At 35.6% G+C, this 24262-nt stretch overlaps 2 protein-coding genes across 2 annotated transcripts; both read right to left on the bottom strand.

Moving 5' to 3' along the window:
* Positions 1–711: 711 nt before the first annotated feature.
* On the bottom strand, positions 712–9354 carry LOC136219818 (mediator of RNA polymerase II transcription subunit 33A). The gene is made up of 12 exons (XM_066007371.1): positions 8968–9354; positions 7354–7464; positions 6628–6975; positions 6054–6373; positions 5889–5980; positions 4942–5302; positions 4592–4802; positions 3830–3944; positions 3361–3522; positions 2592–3252; positions 2242–2448; positions 712–2053 (listed from the first exon to the last, which is right to left on the bottom strand). The coding sequence occupies exons 1-12, from the start codon at positions 9240–9242 to the stop codon at positions 942–944; spliced, it is 3975 nt and encodes a 1324-aa protein (XP_065863443.1). The 5' UTR covers positions 9243–9354; the 3' UTR covers positions 712–941.
* Positions 9355–18404: 9050 nt separating this feature from the next.
* On the bottom strand, positions 18405–23826 carry LOC136219819 (ribonucleoside-diphosphate reductase small chain A). The gene is made up of 9 exons (XM_066007372.1): positions 23494–23826; positions 21371–21531; positions 21046–21094; positions 20830–20956; positions 20581–20646; positions 20321–20437; positions 20064–20226; positions 19897–19967; positions 18405–19157 (listed from the first exon to the last, which is right to left on the bottom strand). Exons 1-9 carry the CDS (start codon positions 23648–23650, stop codon positions 19043–19045), a joined length of 1026 nt encoding a protein of 341 aa, XP_065863444.1. The 5' UTR covers positions 23651–23826; the 3' UTR covers positions 18405–19042.
* Positions 23827–24262: the final 436 nt, after the last annotated feature.

Consider the following 24262-nt stretch of genomic DNA (forward strand, 5'->3'; position numbering starts at 1 on the left):
TCTTAGGTTGGAGAAGTCATGTTTCCCTATTTTGATGTTACCCTTACCCAATTGAGATTTGGGAAAATTGTTGTAGAATAATACATATGAAAATCTATTGCTGAACCTTAGGTTCAAAAGTTGCTTCTTTTATTGTTTAATATGCTGATTGATGTCATGAAACTTTTTAAGGGATTTTATTTTGTTTATTTCAAAATAATCTTGCTAGTGACAATATTTAACTAAGAAACCCTGCTACCTTTGCAACTCCTCTTTCAAAGAAAATAAATTACTCTCCGTTATCTAGTTCCATCACACACAAGCACTGAACTTGGTAAATTCACTGCTAGATTATGTCATATACATAACTCAATTTAGGACTTGTTTGGTTTAGTTGTTATACTGTTTGCTATTGTTAGGAGCGGCCTCTTGCCAAATAAATTGGCAGGGAAAGGCTTGCCCCCAGTACACCCTTGTGGTGGGACCCCTCCCCGAACCCTCGCTCAGCGGGGACGCGTAGTGCGATAGCATTTTCCTTAAAAAAAAAAGTTATTTCTCAATTCTAACCAAACACTTTATATCTATCTTTTAGAGTGAAACAACAAAAATAAGTTACAAAAAGTAGAACCAAACATACATTTAATACTCGTGTGGTTCTCCTTTTTATTGCTTTTTTCCTTCACTCTAAACACTATAATAGAAATGTTTGTAGAATTAAGAAACAACTGTAGATAGCTATTTCAAAAGGAAAACAACTCAATTATTTGTTGATAGCAATAATAACTACAAATAGTTGAACGAAACCATTCCTGACCAAGTTAAGTTGCATCAGTTTCTTCATTTGTACAAAAACTGCTATGCTACTATATCAAATATGTGGTTTTGTATAATGGAAGCTAATGTACAACTAAATGAAGGAGAACCCCTAACTAACCTAGAAAAGTACAAAACTGAAACACAAGTCAGTAATCCTGAATTATTAGTTCAGCTGCAGCACCCATTGTCTCAACTCCACCAATTCCTAACAAAGCTTGTGCTAGCTCCTTCTCATTCCACTGCCTCAACCCTTTACTTAGTCTCTTCAGAACATCTGCATCCACTTCCAACACCCAAGAAGGTGTACAACACACCATTAGCCTCACAAATCCTGACACATAGGATCGCCAAATCGCCCAATCACAACCCAGTGATATCTTCCCATCAACTGCTCTTGCTAGAAGTTCCATATGTGCACCAAGGACTTTAGGACGCCGCTTTGATGCTGATATCGATGAATCAATCCCCCAAGCAAATGCTCCACAAAGTACAGCAAAGTATGCTATTGCGTATCCCTGAAGCATCGCAACCATACCCTTCGGTCCTTCCTGCTCGGACCTGTGAACAGCTATGAACCAAGAAGGCAAAGTTTCCTTGAATAACGACTGAACCAATCCTGCGCCACCGGATAGCCATACGAGAGAAGCTCCGAGTGAAGCTGCAAGTTTGACTTGAGTCATTGCTGCAGAGAGTGAAACTTGTCCACATCTCAGACCGTTCTTCGTTCTCTTCAACTTCTCTAGTTTCTCCCTTGGAAGTCCGCTGCAAGCTACATCTTTCACGGAGTTCATTATGAGAGAGATAATTTCTTCTGCGATGAACACAATTTCTCTAATGGATCGGTAAACACGTAGAAAAAGAATTCCTGGGGCAACAGCTGAAATCCCACCACAGAAATGAGAACCAAATCCATGGCCAAGAAGTGCACCAACTCCACCATTGCTCGACAGAGCTGTAGCACCTAGACCGAGAGTAGCAGTAAAGCAGCTTTTGAGAAGTTGAAACACTGCATCGCTATTGTGGAGGAACACAGTACGAGATGCAGAAAAGACAAGGAAGTCAAACCAACGTCTTGCCTTTTGGGTCCATAGGGAAGCAACAATGGGCATGCAAGGCCAAGGACAACCAGCTGCAAGGCACTCCAGTGCCGGACCAGCTAAATTAAGAAATCTTTCAGAAGCTTTGTCGATTTTATATGTTATGGTGAGGCTCACAAAAGCAGCCAATGGCAAGGGAAGTGTTGCTGGAGAGCTCCCTCCTGTAAATTAAACATCTTAGTACGAATCCTGAATAAATGAAATAAAATCTTTGAGACCTATGACTAGTGTAATATAAGGCTTCCGAGTCCAGAAACCGATACTTTTAGTGCAAAATATGCTCAATCACACCATCATATATATGGATAATTAAGAGAGCATATGGAAAATAGAATTGTTAAAAGCTAACCTGTGGCAAGACTTGGAATATCAACACCAGTAGCGGCTAAAATTTTCTTGATCTTTTCCTCAACATTGGACAAATTTGCTGCAGGACTGGGCCAATCTGTACCATTCATAAATACCGGCTTCCAAACACCTCGGCTTACTTCAGCCGAGAAGTAGCTGACAATGGTTGCCAAAGATGCAGGAAGAAAGTCAGCTAAATCTTTAAGCCCTGCAATCATAAGAGACTTTACATCATTGCAGAAAACTTAACAAAAGCAATAATAAAACAGCAGCTTATTGTAGGTTCCTGGCATATCTTCACGTTATCCAGATAAGCGAGTTCACAAAGATCAAACAAAAAGGCACACCGACCTGTAGCCAGTTCACGCGGGGATAGCCTTCCATGAGCACAGGCAGTCAATGCTGCATCAACGACAAAAGGAACGCATTCCAAGATGTCCCATGCAGGCAAATTAGGCCTCAGAGAGGAATCTTCATTTACAGATCCAGATGAACCACTACTTCCAGAAGTAATAGTAGTTACAGTTTGACTTCCTCCGTTGATCTTTCTAAACATCATGTTAAGAAGCATATTGACAGTATGATGAACAGGAGTTCCATGAACAAGGCCTGACAGGGTGGAAGCTATACACTTTTGATGCTGTCGATACCAGACTTTCAATTTCGGAAAAGAATCTACAAATATTGGCTGTGGAGATGATGATGTTGCAACTGCAGAGAGTCTCCTTTTGTTACGATCCTTGTGGTTGTTTCCCGAAGAGACTAAGTGGGAGTTACGTACTGATAGGAGGTATTCAGGAGTTAGCTGGGATCCAACTGTGGGTACGTCTCCAACTCCATGTTCAAGAGGAGGATGATTAAACCGCCATAGCTTCAAAAGAAGTGCAAATGCATTTGAAAACACAGCATGAGCATTGATTTCTTCCCCTGTAGGCAAAGACCATGAGACGTCTGGCACACATGACCCGAAGACCTCACAGATTGGCATCAATGAGCATGCAAGATGTGGAACCTAGCATTAAAGGGGAAAAAAATTTAAGTTAGTGCATGTGATCAGCACTTCATCGATGAAATACAAACAACAATTGAACACTAAGCGAATATATTTTCTGAAACTTACTAAGCCATGTAGTGAGAATATCTGAACACAATCAACAGATGCTAATCCAACGATAAGAACATTCAGGATTGGAGCATGGCTTATCAAATGGCTGTCCGACCCTGAATAATTCATAGGTACTGGAGGAGACAATAATCTTGTTATGAAATGAACAGTATGTTCCTGAAAGAAATAAAAAAACTAATGTAAGCATATTTATAATAGTTAACAGTTCATGTAAGCATATTTATAATAGTTGACAGTTCATGTCTCTCTCGCAACTCAAAGAAATAAAGAATGGGGAAAACTTCTGAACTGCTCACTATGGAGATGATTCTAAGCAAACTATTTCATATTAAGGCAATTGGATTCATAACTAATGTCAGAGATTAATATAAAAACTATTCTTGGGCCTTAACTATCAGCTTAAGTTTTTAGTTCAAATGGTTCCATGACAACTACAAATGCTATCGAAATTATCTCTAGTTACCTGTATATTCCAACCCCGAAGAAGAGAAGCTCCACAAAGAATTGTAGCAGCAGATATCTTCTCATCATCTGATCCTTTGACAGCAAGCTCATATACTTTCTCGAGCTCTGCTAAACTTCCATCAAATCCATGAGCTTAAATTCAGTTGCCTTATCCTTGGTTAGTTTACAAAAAAGAAGCATCTGAAATACCTGGCTTCAGGAAAGAAAAAGGAGTAGCTGAAGACCAGGCCAAAATTAAAACAATTAGACAACTTTAAAATGTATCACATAGTTTATATTTTAGGTGCTTTCATGCACCAGGGCTATGATCATAAACTCAAGGCGTCCAAACATAGCATGCTTTAGCATGATTAGATCCTATCCGTTGATTTTTCTAACTGGAATACTCTGCTTGAAAATTAACTAGCATATCAAGTATGTAGTTCAAAAACTTGGAATTTGGAATTCAAGACGATCATGACTAGGATTTATCTTATTTGGAAAGGTGAACAACCATGTCCTTCTAACCTCCAGACTCGAGTTTGCCAAATTATCATGTCCAGAATCCATTTGAAAGGCATGAAAGTAGTGATAGAAAGTTATTATTTTGACCTATTCCTATTCTACAAATAAACAACAAGCTTGTAGCATAGACCAACATAAAACAGAATCCAACCCAAGGGAACAAACCATAGGTTTGAGCATGGAAGATTAACTAGTCAAAACAATGTCCAGGTTAATTTACAACAGTGAGTTCTTAGAAAAATAACTAAGAGTGTACCTTGAAGCAGGACTTGAAACCAGAGAACTGAACATCACTGGGGTGAGTGGGGCTCCCTTAAAGAATGAAGACCAACCAGGAACTTGAGCTGGTATGCTATGAGATATTTGGTTCATGCATCCATTCACATAGCCAGGCCAGAAATATGCTGATGTGTCCAATAGGTTTCTAGCAATACAAGCCTCAACAATTAGATGGCGCATGTTTCCAGCTGAAAGAAATAGCATAAAACTTCCTTTTAGATTAAATTGGACTGACATTTAGCTACAAGTAAGCAAAGAGAACTTTGTAAAACTTAAGAAAAAATAGATAATATATTTATCATAATGTGGAAAATAGAAGTAACTTACAACAATTGACTGGCATGTCATTAGCATTGATACATTCAAAGTACGAGCTCCCAACATTGATACCAGAAATGAACAACATTGCTTTTGCAGCAGCCTGATTGGCTGCTGAAACAACAGATTGAGGTGGATTCAACAAGCCTTGGTAATCACCAAGTAACTGTAAGCATGATACCAAATCACTGCGGCACTTTGCTGTAACCTTCTTGTCCTTCCAGAGAGTTGTGGAGCCACATTCTAATTCGTTAACAGGTGTATTTTCCTCTTCCTCAATGAGGTCAGTAACCACAAGAGGTATGATCGATAGTAATATGGATAAGCGAGTATCCAAACGAGGAATTGGGCCCTCTATGGGATCTCTTTCCTGACAACTAACAAGAATTGCAATGAGTTACAGAACTAAGTTCTTGAAATAAAGAAGCTCCTAATCAAATTCAAAGAAACCCTGGAATTAAAAATGGGCAATCCTGAGCCAAATCCTTTTCTCCAAAAATAACCTAGGAAATATAACTAATTTATATGGAAACTATATATAATAAGCCTCCAAAGTTAAGAGCAAAGCCTTGGTGCCATAGGTCACAGTTCACCACTTAAATGTAGTGGTCATCGAGTTCATCTCAATTCATTTATCTTTCCTTTTGTTTCTATCTTTGTTCTATCTGTTTACCTAAGTATTTCGTCATCAATGAATACCTCTATTCTGTGACTGTGTGTGTTTGTGAGTTCATTCTACTGTTGCCAATCTGTTTGGTTGAGTTTGAGCATCGCTACTCTATTAGAGGAACTCAACCAACCAAATCAATATTTTTTCTCCACTAAAATGTCATGTTCTGGACAACATAACATACAACAAGCCTTTTTATGCTCTAAATAGCATGGCATCTACAAAGTTCAGAATTTTCCTTCCCTTTCAATGTACTTTTTCAAGTGCAGCTATAACAAACTCTTACCCTTTGAACAAGACGTAGAGCCGCAATCCAAAGACCTAAGAAGGTATCGTGCCATGTAGTGCTGTTTATTGCTTGAAGAGTCTTAGTTAAACCTGAAAAATATGTGATATTAGTTTTTCTTAACCAGAACGATAAAATTCCAACAAGGCTGAATTCAGGTCCTACCTGTTATGATTTCAATAGTACTTGTTGCATTAACTTGATACCCATCCATGGCATCTTCTAATGCAAGATCAAGAGGAAGCCAAAGTGCAGAAGGACTAGCTCCATGGCAAAGACCAGCAGAAGAAACTAATGATCCTAAAGCCATAAAAGAATAGAACTTTTGCAATGAACTTTTCTTGGTTTCTCGACTCATTGCAATACGAGATCCCAAATTCAACTGCATAAGCTCCTCTCCATTTAAAGTTTTTGAATTTCTTATTGCTGATGAATTAGCTCCAAGCAGTTGTAATCTTTGGATAAAGCTTACCCAATGTGAGGGCCTGATGCAACAGCAATGGTGTAAATCGAAAATCAGGATATCAAGCAGAACACTTGTGGAGAAACATGATGTATGATTTATAATATAGTCCAAGGATGAAATACTTGGAATCTGTGTGAAGGCGAATTAACAAAACTAGTGCTGAAATGAACATGAAAAGCAAAGTCATTCCTCAGCATGCTTTCAGTGACAGACAATTAAAAATGGCGTGGAAAATTCTTTTAGGTGTAAGTTCGAGGGAAAAAGTATACTTACAAGTTCTGTTGTGCCAACTGAAGAATCCGTGAAGTTACATTGTCTCTTAGAAATAGGCCAATCATCTCAATAGCCATTTCTGTATTCAAAATTTGCAGTTTCTCATGACGCTCAGTCCTCTTTTCGTCATAATTATCATGATCATCTATTTCCATTTCTTGAGGTTTTGTTGCCCACTTAGACGTCTTCTCTGGAGTAAGTTCTAGCAAACCTTCATCATCCAGAGATGCATCTAATAACTGCCACACAACTGAAAAGATAAACTCAACCACAAGAATTCCAGGATCACTAGCTTGCAGACCAAAATTCTGGGACAAATGAAGAACAGCATCTATTGATTTCATGGTCCTGTATGAAAAGGAGAAAATATCACCAAAAAATATAGTTCAATTTGGTAAAGTCCCAAAAAAATCACCTAAATGTCTGTTTGTGATAGGGAACAAGCTGTTAATATACTGAATCAGAATGCTAGGGGGCCAAAGTATCTTTTCATTTTAATTTGTAAGCTACTTTCTAAATTTTATGCAGAGCCACAACTTTGTAAAGCATAAGGAAGAGTTTTTATTTGGATGCATATGTCAATAAATGAAAATAACTCTTGGTTGTTCAATTAAAGACACAAGGAAGATGAAGTACAAGCTAAACAATACTAACAGCGCACAAAGGAATTAACAATGAATTAGCCTGCATTTTCCCACATCATAGGAAGAAAAAGTTAGGACTCACTTTTCAAAATTTTGCCCATTAATTTGCCACTTTAGCGAAAAAGCATGTCTCTTGAGAAGTTCCATAAAAAGCCTGTATGCCACTGGTCGGAAATGTCGACACGGAATAACCCTGTAAAAGAAATTATATCAAGTAATGGTAAAATAGTAAGCAGTTTTCTTAAGCATAAAACCATGTCCTGGTGGAATCACATAAAATAATTAAGAAATCAAATGGTATCCAAGGAATTCCCAAATAAACCTGCAACTACTAATTCAAGACAGGCAGATCTTCCCAGTCAGAGAATAAAACAAAAAGATAAGAAAAGGGAAAAATTGAGAGATTGCAATCTCAAGTTTTTCGGGGACTAAGGCTTTGTTGTTGTTGTAAGAAGGAAAAAAAACATTAATAGATGAAAATGTACACAATCAACATTTGTAACAGCATAGTCCAATGTAGATATTGTCAAAGCTCCAAATCTGACTCATTGGTCTTAAGTTTTTAAATCTTGTCTAATGTATTGGAATCGCATCTTACTAATATACTCAGTAGTCCATCCCCATTTCCTATGTGTGTTTCAGTTCATTTTTCTCTCATCACTATCCTTTAGCCCCGCTCCTTCTTCAAGCCTTCTACCCCGGCGCCACCCACTCTGGACCAGGTTGTTACAAGCCCAGTAGCTTTTGCCTGATTCGTTCTCGAACCAACACATTGTATATGGAGAGTTGGTTTGATACCAGGTGTAACAAACTGGTCCAATTCCAAGTAGATATTGTCTGCTTTAGTGCAAATCCCACTCATTAGGCCTCACGACTTTTAAAAGGCATCTAAATCTATTCGTAAACACACTTTACTAATACATCCCAGACACCCCATTATCGGTGTGAAATTCAATTCATTTTTGCCCCATTGAAAACATCAATCCAGTCTGTGTGCCCCCTAGCCAAGAGAGGTCATTTAGCACCCTTCCTTCCCAGCGGTCCCAAACCAACCCCAATTTGCAAATTAAATAATGGATAATAAGAAATGAAAAGAACCAAGTTCAATGCTATATTTTGTTGTACTTGAGGTTAGCTGAGTTGACTTGAGGTACCAAAAACATTGACAAAAAAGCAAAAAAAAAAAAAAAAAAAAAAGAGAAAGAGACAAAACGTAACAAATGTCAAACTGGAAAGAAGTTCAGAAAAAAATTTGACTTGAGATCACAAATCTTTCAGTTTCACATCTCCAATTTTTAATGAACATACAGATTTTGTTTTGTTTTTTTTTTTTTTTTTTGACAAAACGTAACAAATGTCAAACTGGAAAGAAGTAAACCAGAAGGAAAACTCAACATAATCGTCAATGGAGAAAGAGGCATGATTGAATACATACAAACAGCTATATGTATTAATAACCCACGCAAGATCAACCCCCTTTTTTTTATCATTGGTGAAAAAGGAAATAGGTAAATAGCACCATAAAATAAATCTGGTATCAGCAGTTTTTAGAAGCAAGCTTGATCAAAAAATACAAATAATCAGACAACAGAAGCGCAAAAGGATTGAATTTTTGCAAAAGCTGCGCCAGAAAGGGAAACCATCGAGTTCATATCCTAAAAGAAAAGCATAAAAAAGAGAGAGAGAAAAAACAAACCTATCAGAAAGCAAGGCAATAACCATCAGAGGAGGCACAATGTTGAGCACCAAGGCCTTCTCCAGAAACTTCCAGAGAATGGGAACATTATTATCCCAACAAATGTAAGAGACTAGGAAATCTGCAAGTTCTGGAGAGGGTAAATTCACGCCATTCGAGGTTAAATTAGAGGATATCTGCAGAGCCCAAAGAAAGGGATCGCTGCCCTTCTCTTGTGCTAACTTGGTTATCTCTGCAACACAATCCCATATGCTGCTTCCAATAGAAGCGGCCATTTCTGGCCTAGATTCAAGCTTTTCTTTCTCTGTTTCGACAAAAAAAAAATCGAACTGAAAAAATGGTGGCCTTAACTAGCCTTCTTTTGCCGGGTTTTGTGAACTTGAGGAATAAAATGTACTGTTATTATATACGGCCAATTCTAGCAGGGAGGGCCAAGGCATTTCCGGGAATTTGATATTTCTTTTTTAATTTTTGGACTATTTTATTTTAGGGAAAATTACACGAAAATTTATTTTTTAAAATTATTTACAACTATCTCAAATTATAATTTTGGATTATGTCAAACTAGTAAAATTAGTACTTTTAATATATTTTAAAGATTAGAATTTATAAATTAGAAATCTATAATATATTTTCTAGAATTTATCATTTATAAATTGGAGCCTAGATTTTTTAAATTATGGTATAAAAACATAATCTATAGAAAATAATAATAAATTAAAAATTAAGTTTGGTGATTTACTTAATTATAATTTTATATTTAATTATTGATATTCATGTATTTGACCTTTTATTTTAGGCACAAATTAATAATAATAGAACGGTAAATAATGTTATTGGTCCCTCTATTATTAGAAAATGTATTAGCACACTCTTCAATTAAATTTCTGTTTCCAACCCAAAATAATTAAGAGAGAAAAAAATTACAATCAATTTCGAAGTTTATTCGTGTAAGAGCAATTATTAATTTATTTTTCTAAATTTAAATTTTAAATTTGACTAATTGTTAACTAACATATATCAATTAGATAAATCTTGAATACAATAACTAAATAATTATATAGAAACAAAACTCATAAACTCCATAAAGCATTTTTTTAAATTGAAAGTACTAGTTTATATAATACATGGAAATTATGGGACTAATAAATTATAGGTCTAAAACAATTTTAGAATTGAAATTACTAACAAATTATAGGCATAACATTCATTTTACTCCTAAACTAAAATTTTAAATTCAATTAGGATGTTAAACTATCAAATTTATCAATTAAGTTCCTAGACTAAGCAAAAATCATCAACTGATTTATCATCATATCTTTAAATAAAATAAAAAAATTGTGATCATATAATAATCTTTATATTATTCAAAATAGATTTGAAGAAGGGAGTCTGAAACTGTTGAACCGAATGATTTTCGATTAAAACTCTATTGATGATTTTTTTTCTTAGAGTTGAGACTTAATTCATCATTTTTACTTTGTTTAAGGATATAATCGATGATTTTGATAATTTTGACTTAAGGACATAATGGGTGATTTTAATAATTTAAAGTTTTAATGTATTTTAAAGTTTTTAGTTTGGAGGAAAATAGGTGTTATGTCTAAATTATTATTATAATAATAATAATGATAATTAGCACATGCAAATATGTAGAGTAAATTATTAGATAATATATCACTGAATGTGATGTGTCATTTTTTTTCCTTGTTTAAAAAATGACATTCCAACCTATAAATCCATATCCATTATGAAATAATATAATTATTGTATGAAATTATATATCATATATTTCATGAGATAAATTAACATTATCTAATTATTTTTAACCCCATTCGAAATAAAGTTTTATAATTTAACTTCAATCCCTAGATTAGGATAGGATAAGATAGGTACACATTGGCCATGTTTGGTAAAGAGCGTTTTGGGATAAAAATAGCGGTTTTGACTAACTTTAGCGGTTTGACCATTGAAACCGTTGATTGGAGTGTTTGGTAGAGAGAGGTTTGGGAGAGAGTTTTGGGATGAAAACGCTAATTTAGAAAAAGCTCCTTTTAGGAGCTTTTTCAATTAGCGTTTTGCAATATTAAAATTAATGGACTTCTTTAACCCTAATTATTTTATGTATATTTTTATGTATTAAAAAAAGTAATGCCCTTATTCGTTTTTTTGCATAAACCGATATTATCAATCAGCTAATTTTTACCAAACAGGTCTACACAAACAGCTAATCAAATCAGTTAATGTAATCAGCTAACAGCTAACGGCTAATGTAATCAACTTACTTAATTCCCAAACAGGGTGATTATAATTAGGAGAAATTTCTATTACAAGAAGATGTATGCTCTCTTATAGGGATTACTTTTTTAAAGAAATTCTTAGTATAGCCTTTATAAGTTCCACTTCTTAAATTAATGATTAAAAGAGTTGAATTTTAGAATTAAAATAAGTTAAAGCTCATTTTACAAAAAGTATGCTTTTACCTATAAAAAAAAAGAGTTCCACTAATTAGAAAAAAGAAAGAAGGTTGCGGATTAGAGAGAAGCAGAGCCAGATGGAATAAAATATAATTACAGAAATAATCCGCTTGATATGAACGGTTTAACATAATTATCATTTTATGTCATTTATATTAGGGAAAATTATAAAACTAGGTCAAATAGGAGGCCCATTTACATATTTAACTCATTTACTCAACCTACTCAACCTTTTACAACCTGCGAAGTCAGACGGGAGGGAGGGAGACGCGCGTAAATATTGAGGGTGTTATGGAATGTAGTAGGTTGAGTAAATGAGTTAAATATGTAAATGGGCCTCCCATTTGACCTAGTTTTGTAATTTTCCCTTTATATTATGCATAATCACGTGAAATAGATGTAAATAATAACCTATTTTAACACCTCCTGAGATAGGGAGTTATGCGATTCCCGACCGATTGTTTGATATTTGAAGTTTGTTCGGTTCAATGGTTTATATCTACTATTTGTTTATTGTTGTTAGTTATTTACTGCTTATTGTTGTTGTAACCGGTAAAAGTTAGATGATTTTCCTTCCGAAATAGTTGTGATGTGAGGAATTTTGAGTTGAATTTGGTGGATCCACTAAATACCTGAAATAAGATAGAAAAGTGGTCAAAGAGAGGTCAGAAACTGGTGACCCTATTCCGATGTCTAAGACAGTGATGAGAAATGGTACAGAAGAGTATGTAAATTTAGGTAAGCAAGTGGAATGAATATAATACATTTTGAGTACTGTGTAGTGTATTAAAGGAGATCTACGTTGCGCGCCTAAATGTGGGCAGAGTATCATGTGACAGTCATTTATTGAGGAGGTCAATAACTGTTTTACTAAGGGCACCAATAATTTTGCTAATCTCGGCGTGGGATGTGGTTTAGAATATGTGTGACCATTAAGGCCTATTTGACTACGCCACGTGGCTCTAGTGGTTACACTCGAGGGTGGGATCGTTTCACTGGTCCACATGTATTCGTAAATAGTAGTGTGATTTCAGATGTTCCCCTCCCCCCTGAAGCTTCAAGTCTGAAGTGCTTTAGGACTTCGTTCTATCGTGTAACCGAGGGGTTGCTTCATTTGAGTTTGTATTTTGATCGATGTATTACCGGAGGTGTCATGTCGGACTCTTTACTTTGCATTAGGATGTGATAAGTCACCAGTTGTCTTTGTTTTTTTTATTTAATCTTGATGTGAAAGTAGTGAGTGAGTACGTGATATTATGACAGGTGGATATGTGACATAATGTCATCAGATTCTGACAAACCACGTGAGGGTGTAGGCCTTATGCCATCTCCCTGGCTTTTTCTGCTATCCCGTTGTATTCTTAACAGATGTCACTTCTATGTGCAATAATGAATTGCATAAGGTCATTATTACCCTTTTCTAGACCTTTAGGCTGCCTTTGAGATAGGGTGCGATGATTATAATTTATTAAATGCATAGTCTCTTTACCTTCCTAGTGCCATTATAAAAAGCGTAGAAAGAAACTTTTGGGAATTTTTTCCTGCACTCGCATCCTTTCTTCCTTTCCTTCAAGCTTTTAAACAATATGTTTCTTGTCTTATTTTTGCTTTATTTTTTTTTATTGTACAAAAGGTTTGACTGAAAAAATTCAAGTAAATCCCCCATTGTTGAGAGTGTTGAGGACCCTACTCCTTTCGTTCATATAAAAAAAACACCATCATGCCTCCAAAAAAGTCTAAATCTGCAAAAGCCTCTAAAAAGAGTCGGGACCAGCCACTTGAGAAAGCAGGTTCCTCTAGACAGATGAACCCGCTGATCTATGATCAACCTTCAACTTTAACGGTGATAGATCTTGTTGATATCATAGGCTTATATCCAGAGCTAAACGAGATGGATGCCCAACTCCCCATTTAGGAGCGGAAGGCATTTGGCCCTCCCTATGGATATTTGGGGTTTTTCTTCAATTGTTGAAGTGGGGCATGCATTTTTCTCTCTCGATGGGTTAGTGAATGTGTTGAACGAGTTTATCTTGTGCCCTTGCCAGATTTCACAAAATGTCTAGTTGGAGCTCTTTACATTTGCAAAGATTTGTGAAGATTTGGACATCAATTTAATTGGAACTTTGTTACGTTCAAGGTGGAAGCATGTTAAAAAGACAACTGATGGATGATCTATTGGCAGATGGGATGCCATTGGATAGGGTTTTTAACCAAAAAAAAATGCAAAGTAGACAAGACTTGAAGACAAAAATGGTTTTGGCTGAAGGGTAACCTGTCTCTTCCCCGGGGTGTCTATTCCAAAGGTCTTCATTTTGAAACCAAATGGAATGAGGATCCTTGTAATTTTGGTACTTGGAAGTCAAAGCATGAGTTGATTGAAGATGAAGAAGCCGGACTAAAGCTCTTAATGGAGTTCATTGGCACTATCTCGAGATGTTGGACATGATTCAGTCCAATATACCTTCAAATCTTCTCAACTAGAAGGGGAAGATTACCTACAAGGATAATAAGAGCTACAAAAGACTGAATGAAGGTGATTAGATTTTTTACTTCATTTTTCTTTTCAGTTTTGGGTGCAGGTACATATGCTAATATATATGTTCGTGAAATCCTATTAGCTCGGTTGCACACCTTAGAGGAAGAGGCTGGAGAAGAGGACGTTGAAGTTGGTGCTATTCCTTTGACGACCGGTGAAATGAACATTGAAGCCAAGCCTTTTAAGGAGGCCAGTGTTCCAAAAATCGGCCAAGGCGGAGATTTTTAGAACACCGTCCTGATTTTCACTAATCGGGCAGTATAAATCGATTGACCGATTTTTAGTCGCCTAGGCGGTCCTAGGCGGCTCCTAGAAGGTCCCAGGCGGTCCTAGGCGGCTCCCAGGCGGCCTTTTTGAAAAAATTGGTCCTTAAATTTTATGTAAACTTTTTTAATTTAAAAAAATATTAAATAACAAAAAAATTAAATAAAAAACCTTAAACTATTAAATTTATTAATAAGAATATTAATTTTATTTTATTTTGACACATTTTGTTATAAATATTATTTTATTTATCTATTTGTTATTTTTTTAAGGACATTAATATAAATAATATTAAAATATATATATTTTTCTATCCTAAATATTTTATATTATTATTTGTACATAGTATAATTCATATACTAATGGTATTTATATAATAATTTATTTAATAAAAAATAAATAAATATAAAAAATACAAATCCGATTAATCCCGATTAATCACCGATTAATCAGTAAGGCCCCTCTCCGTCTGACTAACGCCTAGCGTCTTTTACAACCTTGAGGGAGGCTAAAGAATACTTGCATATCCAGGATTTGCTTTCTGCAAAATGGGCCGCCACAAATCCCTTTAAAATAGAGGGCCGAGAAGGGATTCCTTTCAGAGGCCTATCGGAGCCCCCGAATGCAGATGACATTGAGGTCCATGTGGTTCATTCCTCTCTTGACTTAGATGATATAGTTCAAATGGGCACAAAGGACTTTGACGAGGGTGATGTTGTTGAGGCTGGAACTTTTCCTTCTATAGAGGTGGTTGTTAAAGAACTTGGGCAGATCTTTGCTCCGACAATTGGAATGCATAGCTTCCACAAATCCATCTACTTTAGCTAACAAATATGAATTGTCGTCTTCTAAAATCTTTCTATCCACTCCGAAGAGTTTCATGAGGCTCATGCATTAGGCAGTTCAAATCCTGCATAGTCTTGCTCTCGATGATGAACATGATGAAATGTCCAAAAAACTCATTTTTCATTTGGTTGAACATTTGTATGGATCCAGAGAGGAGTTGACCGTACCAATATGTTGCAGATTCCTTGAGTGAGGTGGGAAAGAGTCTACATATAAGCGCATCTGAGCGGTGATGGTTTTTAAAGCTCTACGAAAGTTCTTTATATACATGGTCGAATATTTTATCACATTATACTCCTTTAATGGTGGATATTTCAATCCTTGAGGCATAGGTTTGTCCATAATTTTCACACAGAGTGTTGTGCTGACATCTATTATCGTGGGTATCCTAAAATCAATCCCTGCATCCACCATGGCACTCCGAAGCTCATTCCAAATGAGATTATAATTTCTTCCATGAAGAGAGGAGCTTCACCTTCTTGCACTCTCTAGTTCGGTTTGGGATGTCGCCAATCGCTCAATCTTGGTATTCTCTTTATAGTTTCAAAGACATTATTCTGCTGAACTTTGGCGTATGGTCTTCTTTTGCTTGGGAGATATAGATTCTTTGGAATGATAAATGTGTTTGGGGGTGTTCGAGAGTGGTGATACCTTCGGTGAGTGGCATTGGACCCCCTTTCCCTGGACCGTCCTCGGGTTGCATCATGGTGGGATTCCATAAATAGGTTTCTCTTTTGAGGGCAGTGCGGACGATATGATGTCCAGTAGAATAGGCAATGGAATAGTGCTCATCTGCATGTTTGTTGGCTTCCATTGCCTCTTTTAACTCTTCCCTAACAACCTCCATTTGTGTTTCCTACTCAGTCCCGAGGATGTTCATCGACTTTTGGACTAAGCTTACATTGTAAATGAGCTTCTTTGTGATGCCATCCATAAGCCTTCGTTGTTCAAGATTCAGAGAGCCCAAATAGGCTTCTATTTACTAATCTAGCACATGTGTGAGCAGGATAGACTCTGTGAGGTTATTACTTGCATCCACTATACCTTGATTCTTGTTTGGCGGAGTTGATGTAAAAGGAATGTCTAAAGCTATTGGGATTATGGAGCTATTTAGCTGGGTTATGGTGTGGGTTTGTTCGATCCACACCCACTGCACCGATTGATGTGAGAAATTCTGAGTTGAGCTTGTTGGATCCACTAAATGCCTGAGATCAAGACATAAAAGTGGTCAAAGAGGAGCAAAAAAACTAGCGACCCTACTCTGATGCCTAAGTCAGTGATGAGAAATGGTACTAAGGAGTATGTAAACTTAGACAAGCAAGTGGAATGAATATAATACATTTTGAGTACTATGTCCCTTGTATTTATAGGAGATCTAGATTGTGCACTCTAAATGTGAGCAGAGGACCACATGACAGTCATTTAATAAGGAAGTCAATAATGGTTTCATCAAGGGCACTTGTAATTCCTCTAATCTCGGTGTGGGATGTGTGTCAGAATATGTGTGACTTTTAAGACCCTATTTGACTATCACGTGGCTCTTCCAGTTACACTTGAGGATGAGAGTATTCATTGGTCCACATGTATTCGTAAATATTAGTGTGATATCAAGTTGTAGATAGATGTTTCTCAATTCTAACAAAACATTCACATTTTACTATTTGGAGTGAAAAAATAAAAAAGAACTACAAAAATGAAAACCAAATGAACACTTAGAATTTAGTCAAGAGAACCATGTATAATATATGTTTGGGTTAAATCTAACTTATTGAGACTCATGGTTTCAGTACTATGCATATATTTTTCTCTTTGATCCAAATCAACTTATTAGACCTTATAGTTTTAAAACTCATCTACATGTATTGAAAATGCCCCTTAGATTTACTTTATTCATATCTCTATCATCATCTTTGAAGACCGTTTCTTACTTAAATTTTTTACCACGACGTCATCTATTCCGAAACGGGTCACGTCGTCATCTATTCTGAAACGGGTCATTAGAGGTGGTGTATATGGTAAGTGAGAAGTGTAATGTTGGTTATAGATTTGGTGGAGAGGGTATTTAATTAAGAAGGAAAAGCATAGTGGGTAAGGGTTGGTGAAGATGGATGACAGGGGGTTTGGTTATCATATTGTTTTTGGTATTTTATTCCAAATTGAAATTGGGGCCTTTTTTTGGCAGGTGAGTGAGCACTACTTCTTGGTAGCAGTGGGTTTATCAGTTATGGTTTTCTGCTCTTTTGAAAATGATGTTTTTATATTTATCTCAACACAAAATTCTTCAACCAATTTCATTTAAATCAAATTTCAACTCACCATATTGGGGATTAAATAACTTTCTCTCAAAAATAAAATCAAAATTGAAGAAATTTCAGTTGAAGCATATCAATCAAGTTAGTTAAATTGGATAGATTAGATTCCTTAAGTGTTATGATTAATAATAATAATTAAGTTGGTATGATTTGATTAAAGTTAAATAATAAAATTAATGAGACATACAAGGTAACACAGTGGGTTAATGATGAATATGATATATAGTATAGTATTTTAAAAAAAAAAAAGATGCCTTAAACCAAACTCAGACAAGACGGCAAAGGCAAGCAATATGAAATCATTTGATACAATATAAATAAATGCCTATAATTTCACATGATTCTGCTCATGTCTCACCTCGTTGGTTTCGATTTACGGAGACAATCTGTTTGACACGTAACTCATTTTTACGATCCTAGTAACGGACAAACGAACCAAGAAGAGTTCTGTGAAGAATATGCAACATAGAAACTCTTCTTTTAGTGAGAAAGTGAAAAATTAGATGTTTTTTTGTCTAATGAGATGAAATTGAGTGGCATAGCTTTATTTTTCACCTTTGTGTGTTTTTTTTCCTATTTAGGTAACGTCAACATTCAAGGGGAACAAGAAATTTTGCACTGCTTTTTCTAAAAGCATGCCAATCATCATTGATTTTACCAACCAACCACACAAAAGACAGTGGAGAAACACTTTCAACTTATTTCATATGCAGCACACTTTGCAATTTTAATAGATTATCTTCTCCATCTCAAGAGACAGAGTTTTATTATCTTTTCTACCAAATCAAACATGTAAAAAACAGCTTAATACATCTATATTTGTCGAGACCAACTATACTTTGAAAACGTTTCGAAAAAGCAACCAATATGTGAACTTGCTTACAGTAATCTATTAATCCTCTGAACTCGATTGAAGTGTACGCACTTCAACTTGTAAAAAATCGAACCCACATGAAGTTCAATGGTAAATAAAACGTTTTGTAATTTGACTTTTATGACAAATGCAGAGAACTAGTGTGTAGTGATGTATAATAATGAATGACAGAATACAAAATTGTATATAAAATTGAAGAGCTAAACTTCATGGTTCATCATAATTACCATGATAATAAGATCCCAAGATGACAAAAGAAAATGATTAAGTTTTGCGTGTTCATCATTGCCTTGACATAGCACCGCAGCCTCCACTAAAATATGATAAGCAATACTAGAAAACAGCCATTTACTTGGACACTAAAAACAAGGATAAGGAACAAGGTTTTTTTGGAGAGTATCGATTTACGCTACAAAATAGCACTAATGTAAGTTTAACATTTACAAAATAGTACCAATTTAGGCGTGGATAACGAAACATGACACGTCATTCATATTACTCTGTTAAGTTCCAATTTCTCTCTCCATGTACGGTTGGCAGAACTTAACGGAGTAATATGAATGACGTGTCACGTTCTGTTATCGATGCCTAAATTGGTACTCTTGTAAACTTTAAATCTACATTGGTGCTGTTTTATACCTGGAGCCTAAACCTTAGACATATTTTGGTACCTTATCCCTGTGAACAAACGTGTTACCATACATAAAGAATAGTAGCAAAATCTGAGCTCTCAGATAGCAGAGGGAGTTGAATGATATTATTAGACTTAGAAATCCTCATCCATCTTAAACACAAAGTTCTTTCCACCATCTTCAAGGCTTGACATAACAGATGCCTTTTGATATTCTCCGACCCTTCTCTCAAAAAAATTTGTTTTCCCTCTGCATAGTTCAACAAACAAGATCTAATTAAGATAATCAACCTTGAAATTCATATATAATGTTCTAAGCAAATCAAATATGGATCAGCTCAAAACTCCAAATTTTAGGTTTAGTATGACGAAACATGATCTAAAGACCAAGGCTTGTAATGAGAACCACAAAGCAGGCATAGGTCTTCTCAGTTCAAAACTTTATGCAATGAAGCAAAACTGGCAGAAAGTATATGCTACAAAGTCGGGAACAGTTTTTGAAGACTAATAGAGTATGGCAACACACAATTTATAATCCTTCTGAGTAGATCATCTAAAAGGATTCCCCATCTCGCATTGGGTGGGATTAGGGATGAGATCGGTTCAGTTCAATCCGGAGATTTGAAAATCTCCAAAATTGTACCCAATGATACAATTTGGTTCAGTCCAAAAAAAGAAAGTCATCAATTCAATCCAATTCTTGAATCTCCAAGATCAGGGTTCAAGCCTAAGCTTTGGTCTTAAGGAAAAAGTCATCAGTATCGTTCAATCCAATTCTAGATCTTTTTATTCGGATAATTGGTCCGGTTCAAGGATCTCCAAGATTCCATATTCGTGCTCAGTAGGTGGGATACATGGAAGTTCAAAAATCAGGGCTTTAAGATGAGACTAACTTCCAAAGGCACCTGAGAAAAGGTATATGCTAACAAAGGTCCCTAATAAGTTCAACCATGCAGAAAACCTAAAGGAGATAAAGACTAAATGCTTACTGCAAAGATATGAACTCCATCCAATCGAAGGGGTTTTCGACGTTGTACTTCCTTTGATAGCCTAAGGCAACCTGTAAATAGGAAGGAAAGAAATAAACCTTCTGACTTCTCATTTGCTTCCTGATGAATTAAAAGAAATCGAGATATATATTTTGACGGAGATATACCAAAAGACGGTCAGCAACGAACTTTATGTACTGGCTCATAAGTGTTGAGTTCATGCCAATCAATGCACATGGGAGGGCATCACAGACAAACTCGGTTTCAATTTCTACTGCTTCATCAATGATTTGCTGAACTTTTTCCCAGCTAAGTTGCTTCTGCAACAAGCTGCAAGCAACCGCGATATATAATTTCTTATTCTAGTGAAGAAACAAATGTTAAAAGAAGAAAAATCGGAAAACAATGGGCAGACAATGCTCACCTATAGAGAAGGCATGCAAAATCACAATGCAAGCCTTCATCTCTGGATATTAACTCATTTGAGAATGTCAGACCGGGCATCAAACCCCTCTTTTTAAGCCAGAAAATGGCACAGAAACTGAGAATAATCAAATTAATCAATCAAACAATGCTGGTATATGAATTTAAGAAAATAAAAATAAAAAAGAAGTCCTCAGAACAATACATCAAATGGTTCAAATGCAACATGAGAACCTCTTTGCTGCAACATTTAAAGATTACCTTCCTGAGAAAAAGATCCCTTCAACACAAGCAAAAGCAACAATTCTCTCTGCAAACGTCAAGGAGCTTGACAAGGAAAGATATAGTAAGATCATTTACAGCTAAAAGCTCTCAATATGAGGCTCAATCACTACTTTACTCAGTACAAACTCCCATACAGTTTTGTTGCCGAAAACAATAGAGTGGAAAAAAGGTCCATTTATCCTCAACATCTAAGACTTAATTGAGTCAACGATTGAAATGAAATACCTGTTAATCCAGTTAAGTGCCCAGTTTGCCTTCCTAGCCACACAAGGAATGTTTTCAATAGCATTAAATAATCTATGCTTCTCCATTGAATCCTTGATGTACGTCTCCAAAAGTAAGCTGTACATCTCTGATGATAGGGAAGCAAATTTTCTCAATCAGGTAGTCTATAATGCATGATTAAAACCAGAACCACTAACATCACTTACAAAGCTCTACCAGAATGAATATTCTCCATCGCTATTTGAAATCCATAGAATGCTCGGGCCTATAACAAAGAAAATACATTTTGTTAGATGACTCCAGTGAAAAGTTAAGCTGATTGAATATCATGACTCGCTTTCAATATACTTCTATTACAAACAGTCATCTAGAAGAAGAAAAAAAAAAGTAAAATAGCCACTAGTGTTAAGAAGCAGATTGGGTGCTTGAGTTCCGCAAATAATAAACAACTCCGAATAAATTGAGATGCAAAGCACAAGCATACCTCAACAGTATTTAAATAAATAGATAAACACCAAGTCTAGACAAAATAAAAACCCACCTCTGGTATTTGAACATCATTTAAAAATCTTGCTGCTAGATTCTCCAAAACAATCCCATCAGATGCAGCAAAAAATGCTAATACATGGCTGATAAAGTGTTTTTCTGAAACAGACAGACTTTCCCATTGCTTCACATCTTGGGAGAGATCAACCTCCTCAGCTGTAATAGAACTACTAAGTTAGCTAAGAAAATAAGAGAAAACATAAGCAGCTGAAAATCAACAAACACAGATTACAACAACAAACTATTAAGTATTAGTCATATAAGACTTGTTCCTGATTTAAGTTCCCAATGATAAAAAAAAGCTTTTGAGATGGCATTATAGGAAGGAATTGTAAAATCAAGGAGCATGAGAAAGAGAGGCAATTCAATTCACCAATATCTCACAGAATGAATAAATGCAATACTACAAGAAGCAAATGAAGAAAAAAAGAAAGGAAAACCGAAAACATGCAGTCTCACAGATAAATATCAATTCAATATTGGTAGTCGACTGTTGTTTCCAAAACCATGCACACACGTACCAATTATTTTGAATATGTGAGCCATCATCTTTGGCTGATAAATATTTGTATGATTCTAATCTATGTTGCACAGACACTTCTAGTTAGTAGCATTTCTGCGTTTCGTGTCCGTGTCCATTTTTGTTTCTAGGCTATTTTATGAAGGTTATGTTTTATAAATAACGTTTCCCATATCCGTGTCCGTGTCCGTGTCCGTGTCCATGCCCGTTTCCGAGTCCGTGCAACATAGATTCTTACCCTTTAGCATACGTTTGTCATAAACAATAAGTTCTTTTGACACAAAGCCACAATCAAGAGTACGACCTAACCATTTCAGTATCCATAGGAAAGAAAAACTAGAGCTCAATGAAATACACTATACACCATACAGACACCATTTATATTTCTTCAAAAAAAAAAAAAAAAAAAAAAAAACCAACCATTGAAATTAATAGTCATCATTTTCATAGACAAGTTGCAATGTTCCATAGTCGATGCATAGATGGTGATGTCATGCACTCAGTACAATATAATTTTTTGAAATTATATCCTATGGAATCAAACAAAATAACTGCACGGATATAGGAAATGGATTCCAACTACTAACCCTGCATCAAGCAAGTCTAATTCCAAAAAATTGTTTATCCTAAGATCTCTTTTTAACTTTCTTTACCTTCATTCATTTGTCCAGGATAATAGAGTATAGCTTCCAGGAGGAAAGACATAAAGTTCTAGTCTTCAAAGAATGACTAGAAGACTTAACTGTATTGAATGAAGCTGATAACAAGGTGACATAAACTTGAACATGCATGGATCATCTTGCAAATCAGAATTTTAGATCACAAGGTCTAAAAGACTAAAACCACAGAAATGAAGATAGAAGATGCTCCAAGTGCATTATAATTATGCACTTTGTTCCCTTAGATATGCTAGGACATAGCAGTCAAGCTCAATCATTGTAGAGTCTTCAAAGAAAATTGCATTTCTATAACCAACAGTATCCTTATCCCAGAAAATGTAACTATTACTCCACTAGACCCAACAAAAGAGAAGCTCACAAATCAACCAAATTATTCAAGGCTGCTCAAAAGACTAATTTTTATATAACAAGAATTATTCAAGGCAGTATCAACACAAGACATTTCATATAACATGATCATTCACATCAACTACTTTCAAATAGGAGAGCACCCATAAGTACACCCTAATTAACTGTACCACTGAGCAAAAGACACAAAAATCCTCATCCCTGTGCTGTCTAATTTGAATATGAAATACATAATTGTTCAACTTCTTTCATAAAGGCAGTTGAATTACATCATCCATACCAAATTGCATAGAAACGGAGTATACCATGGGCACGTTAAGAATAACACATGAAAAAGCAGTGAGAGCAATATATTCAAACACGCAGAAAAGTTTCAATTTAATCTCAGAGCATAACATACAGGTCCTCTTCCTCAATTAAAACTCGTAATTCCGTAAATTAATCATGCAATGCATATTACGAATAATTGAAGCAAAACCACTAGAAAACATGAACCCATGAATAACCCCAATAATCAAAATTGAAAAACAGAACATGAGCATATAAATTCCTTCTAAAATGAACAAATACCGGTCCAAAAACTGGCCTCAGCTTTCTTGTACATCTCCCAAAGTTGCTTATATCTAATGGGAAACATACAAAATCTCTGGTTTTGTTCCTTGAGTATAGGCTCCTCCTCATGTTCTTCGTCTCTGGGTATCCCTGTTCCATTAGTTAGAGAACCCATTTTGGTTGTGTAATTGAGAGGCGTTTGTATGTAATAATTAGTCTTAGAAGTTTTGGCGGAGAAGGAGAAAGAGAAACCCTACAAAAACCCCAAAAGGTTGAACAGACACCGACCAATTGGGTTAAGGGGTTCTGATAGGGCAATCATCAAAAATATAAATATTGTGATAGTGATTGTTTTGTTTCTGATTCATATTCATCCTTTTGTTTGCATGGACGTTACTTGTTCGGTGGGTTAAAATGCTCTATGGTCACCATATTATCTAGGTTCCCGAAATATAAATATTGTCAACCGTACAAAAAAAAAAAAAAACTTAATACATAATTACACCCTCAAACTTTGGCACATTTGTTCCCTTGACATCCTAAACTTTCATATTTACCTATCACACATCTATGCTTGCCTAAATTGAACCTCCTACACACCCAATTACAGTACACTTAACATTCTAAACATTTGTGACTTCCACGCGCGACTGATGTGGGAAGTAACAAATAACACAGTGACACTTGGAGAAGCTATTGCTAAATAGAAAAAAAAAATTAATTAGGGATAAATGGAAATTAGGAATTCTAAACGTTCTTCTTCTTTACCGCACTTTTTCGATTTAAT

The sequence above is a fragment of the Euphorbia lathyris genome, chromosome 2, assembly GCF_963576675.1.
Source record: "Euphorbia lathyris chromosome 2, ddEupLath1.1, whole genome shotgun sequence".
NCBI classification, from domain to species: Eukaryota; Viridiplantae; Streptophyta; class Magnoliopsida; order Malpighiales; family Euphorbiaceae; genus Euphorbia; species Euphorbia lathyris.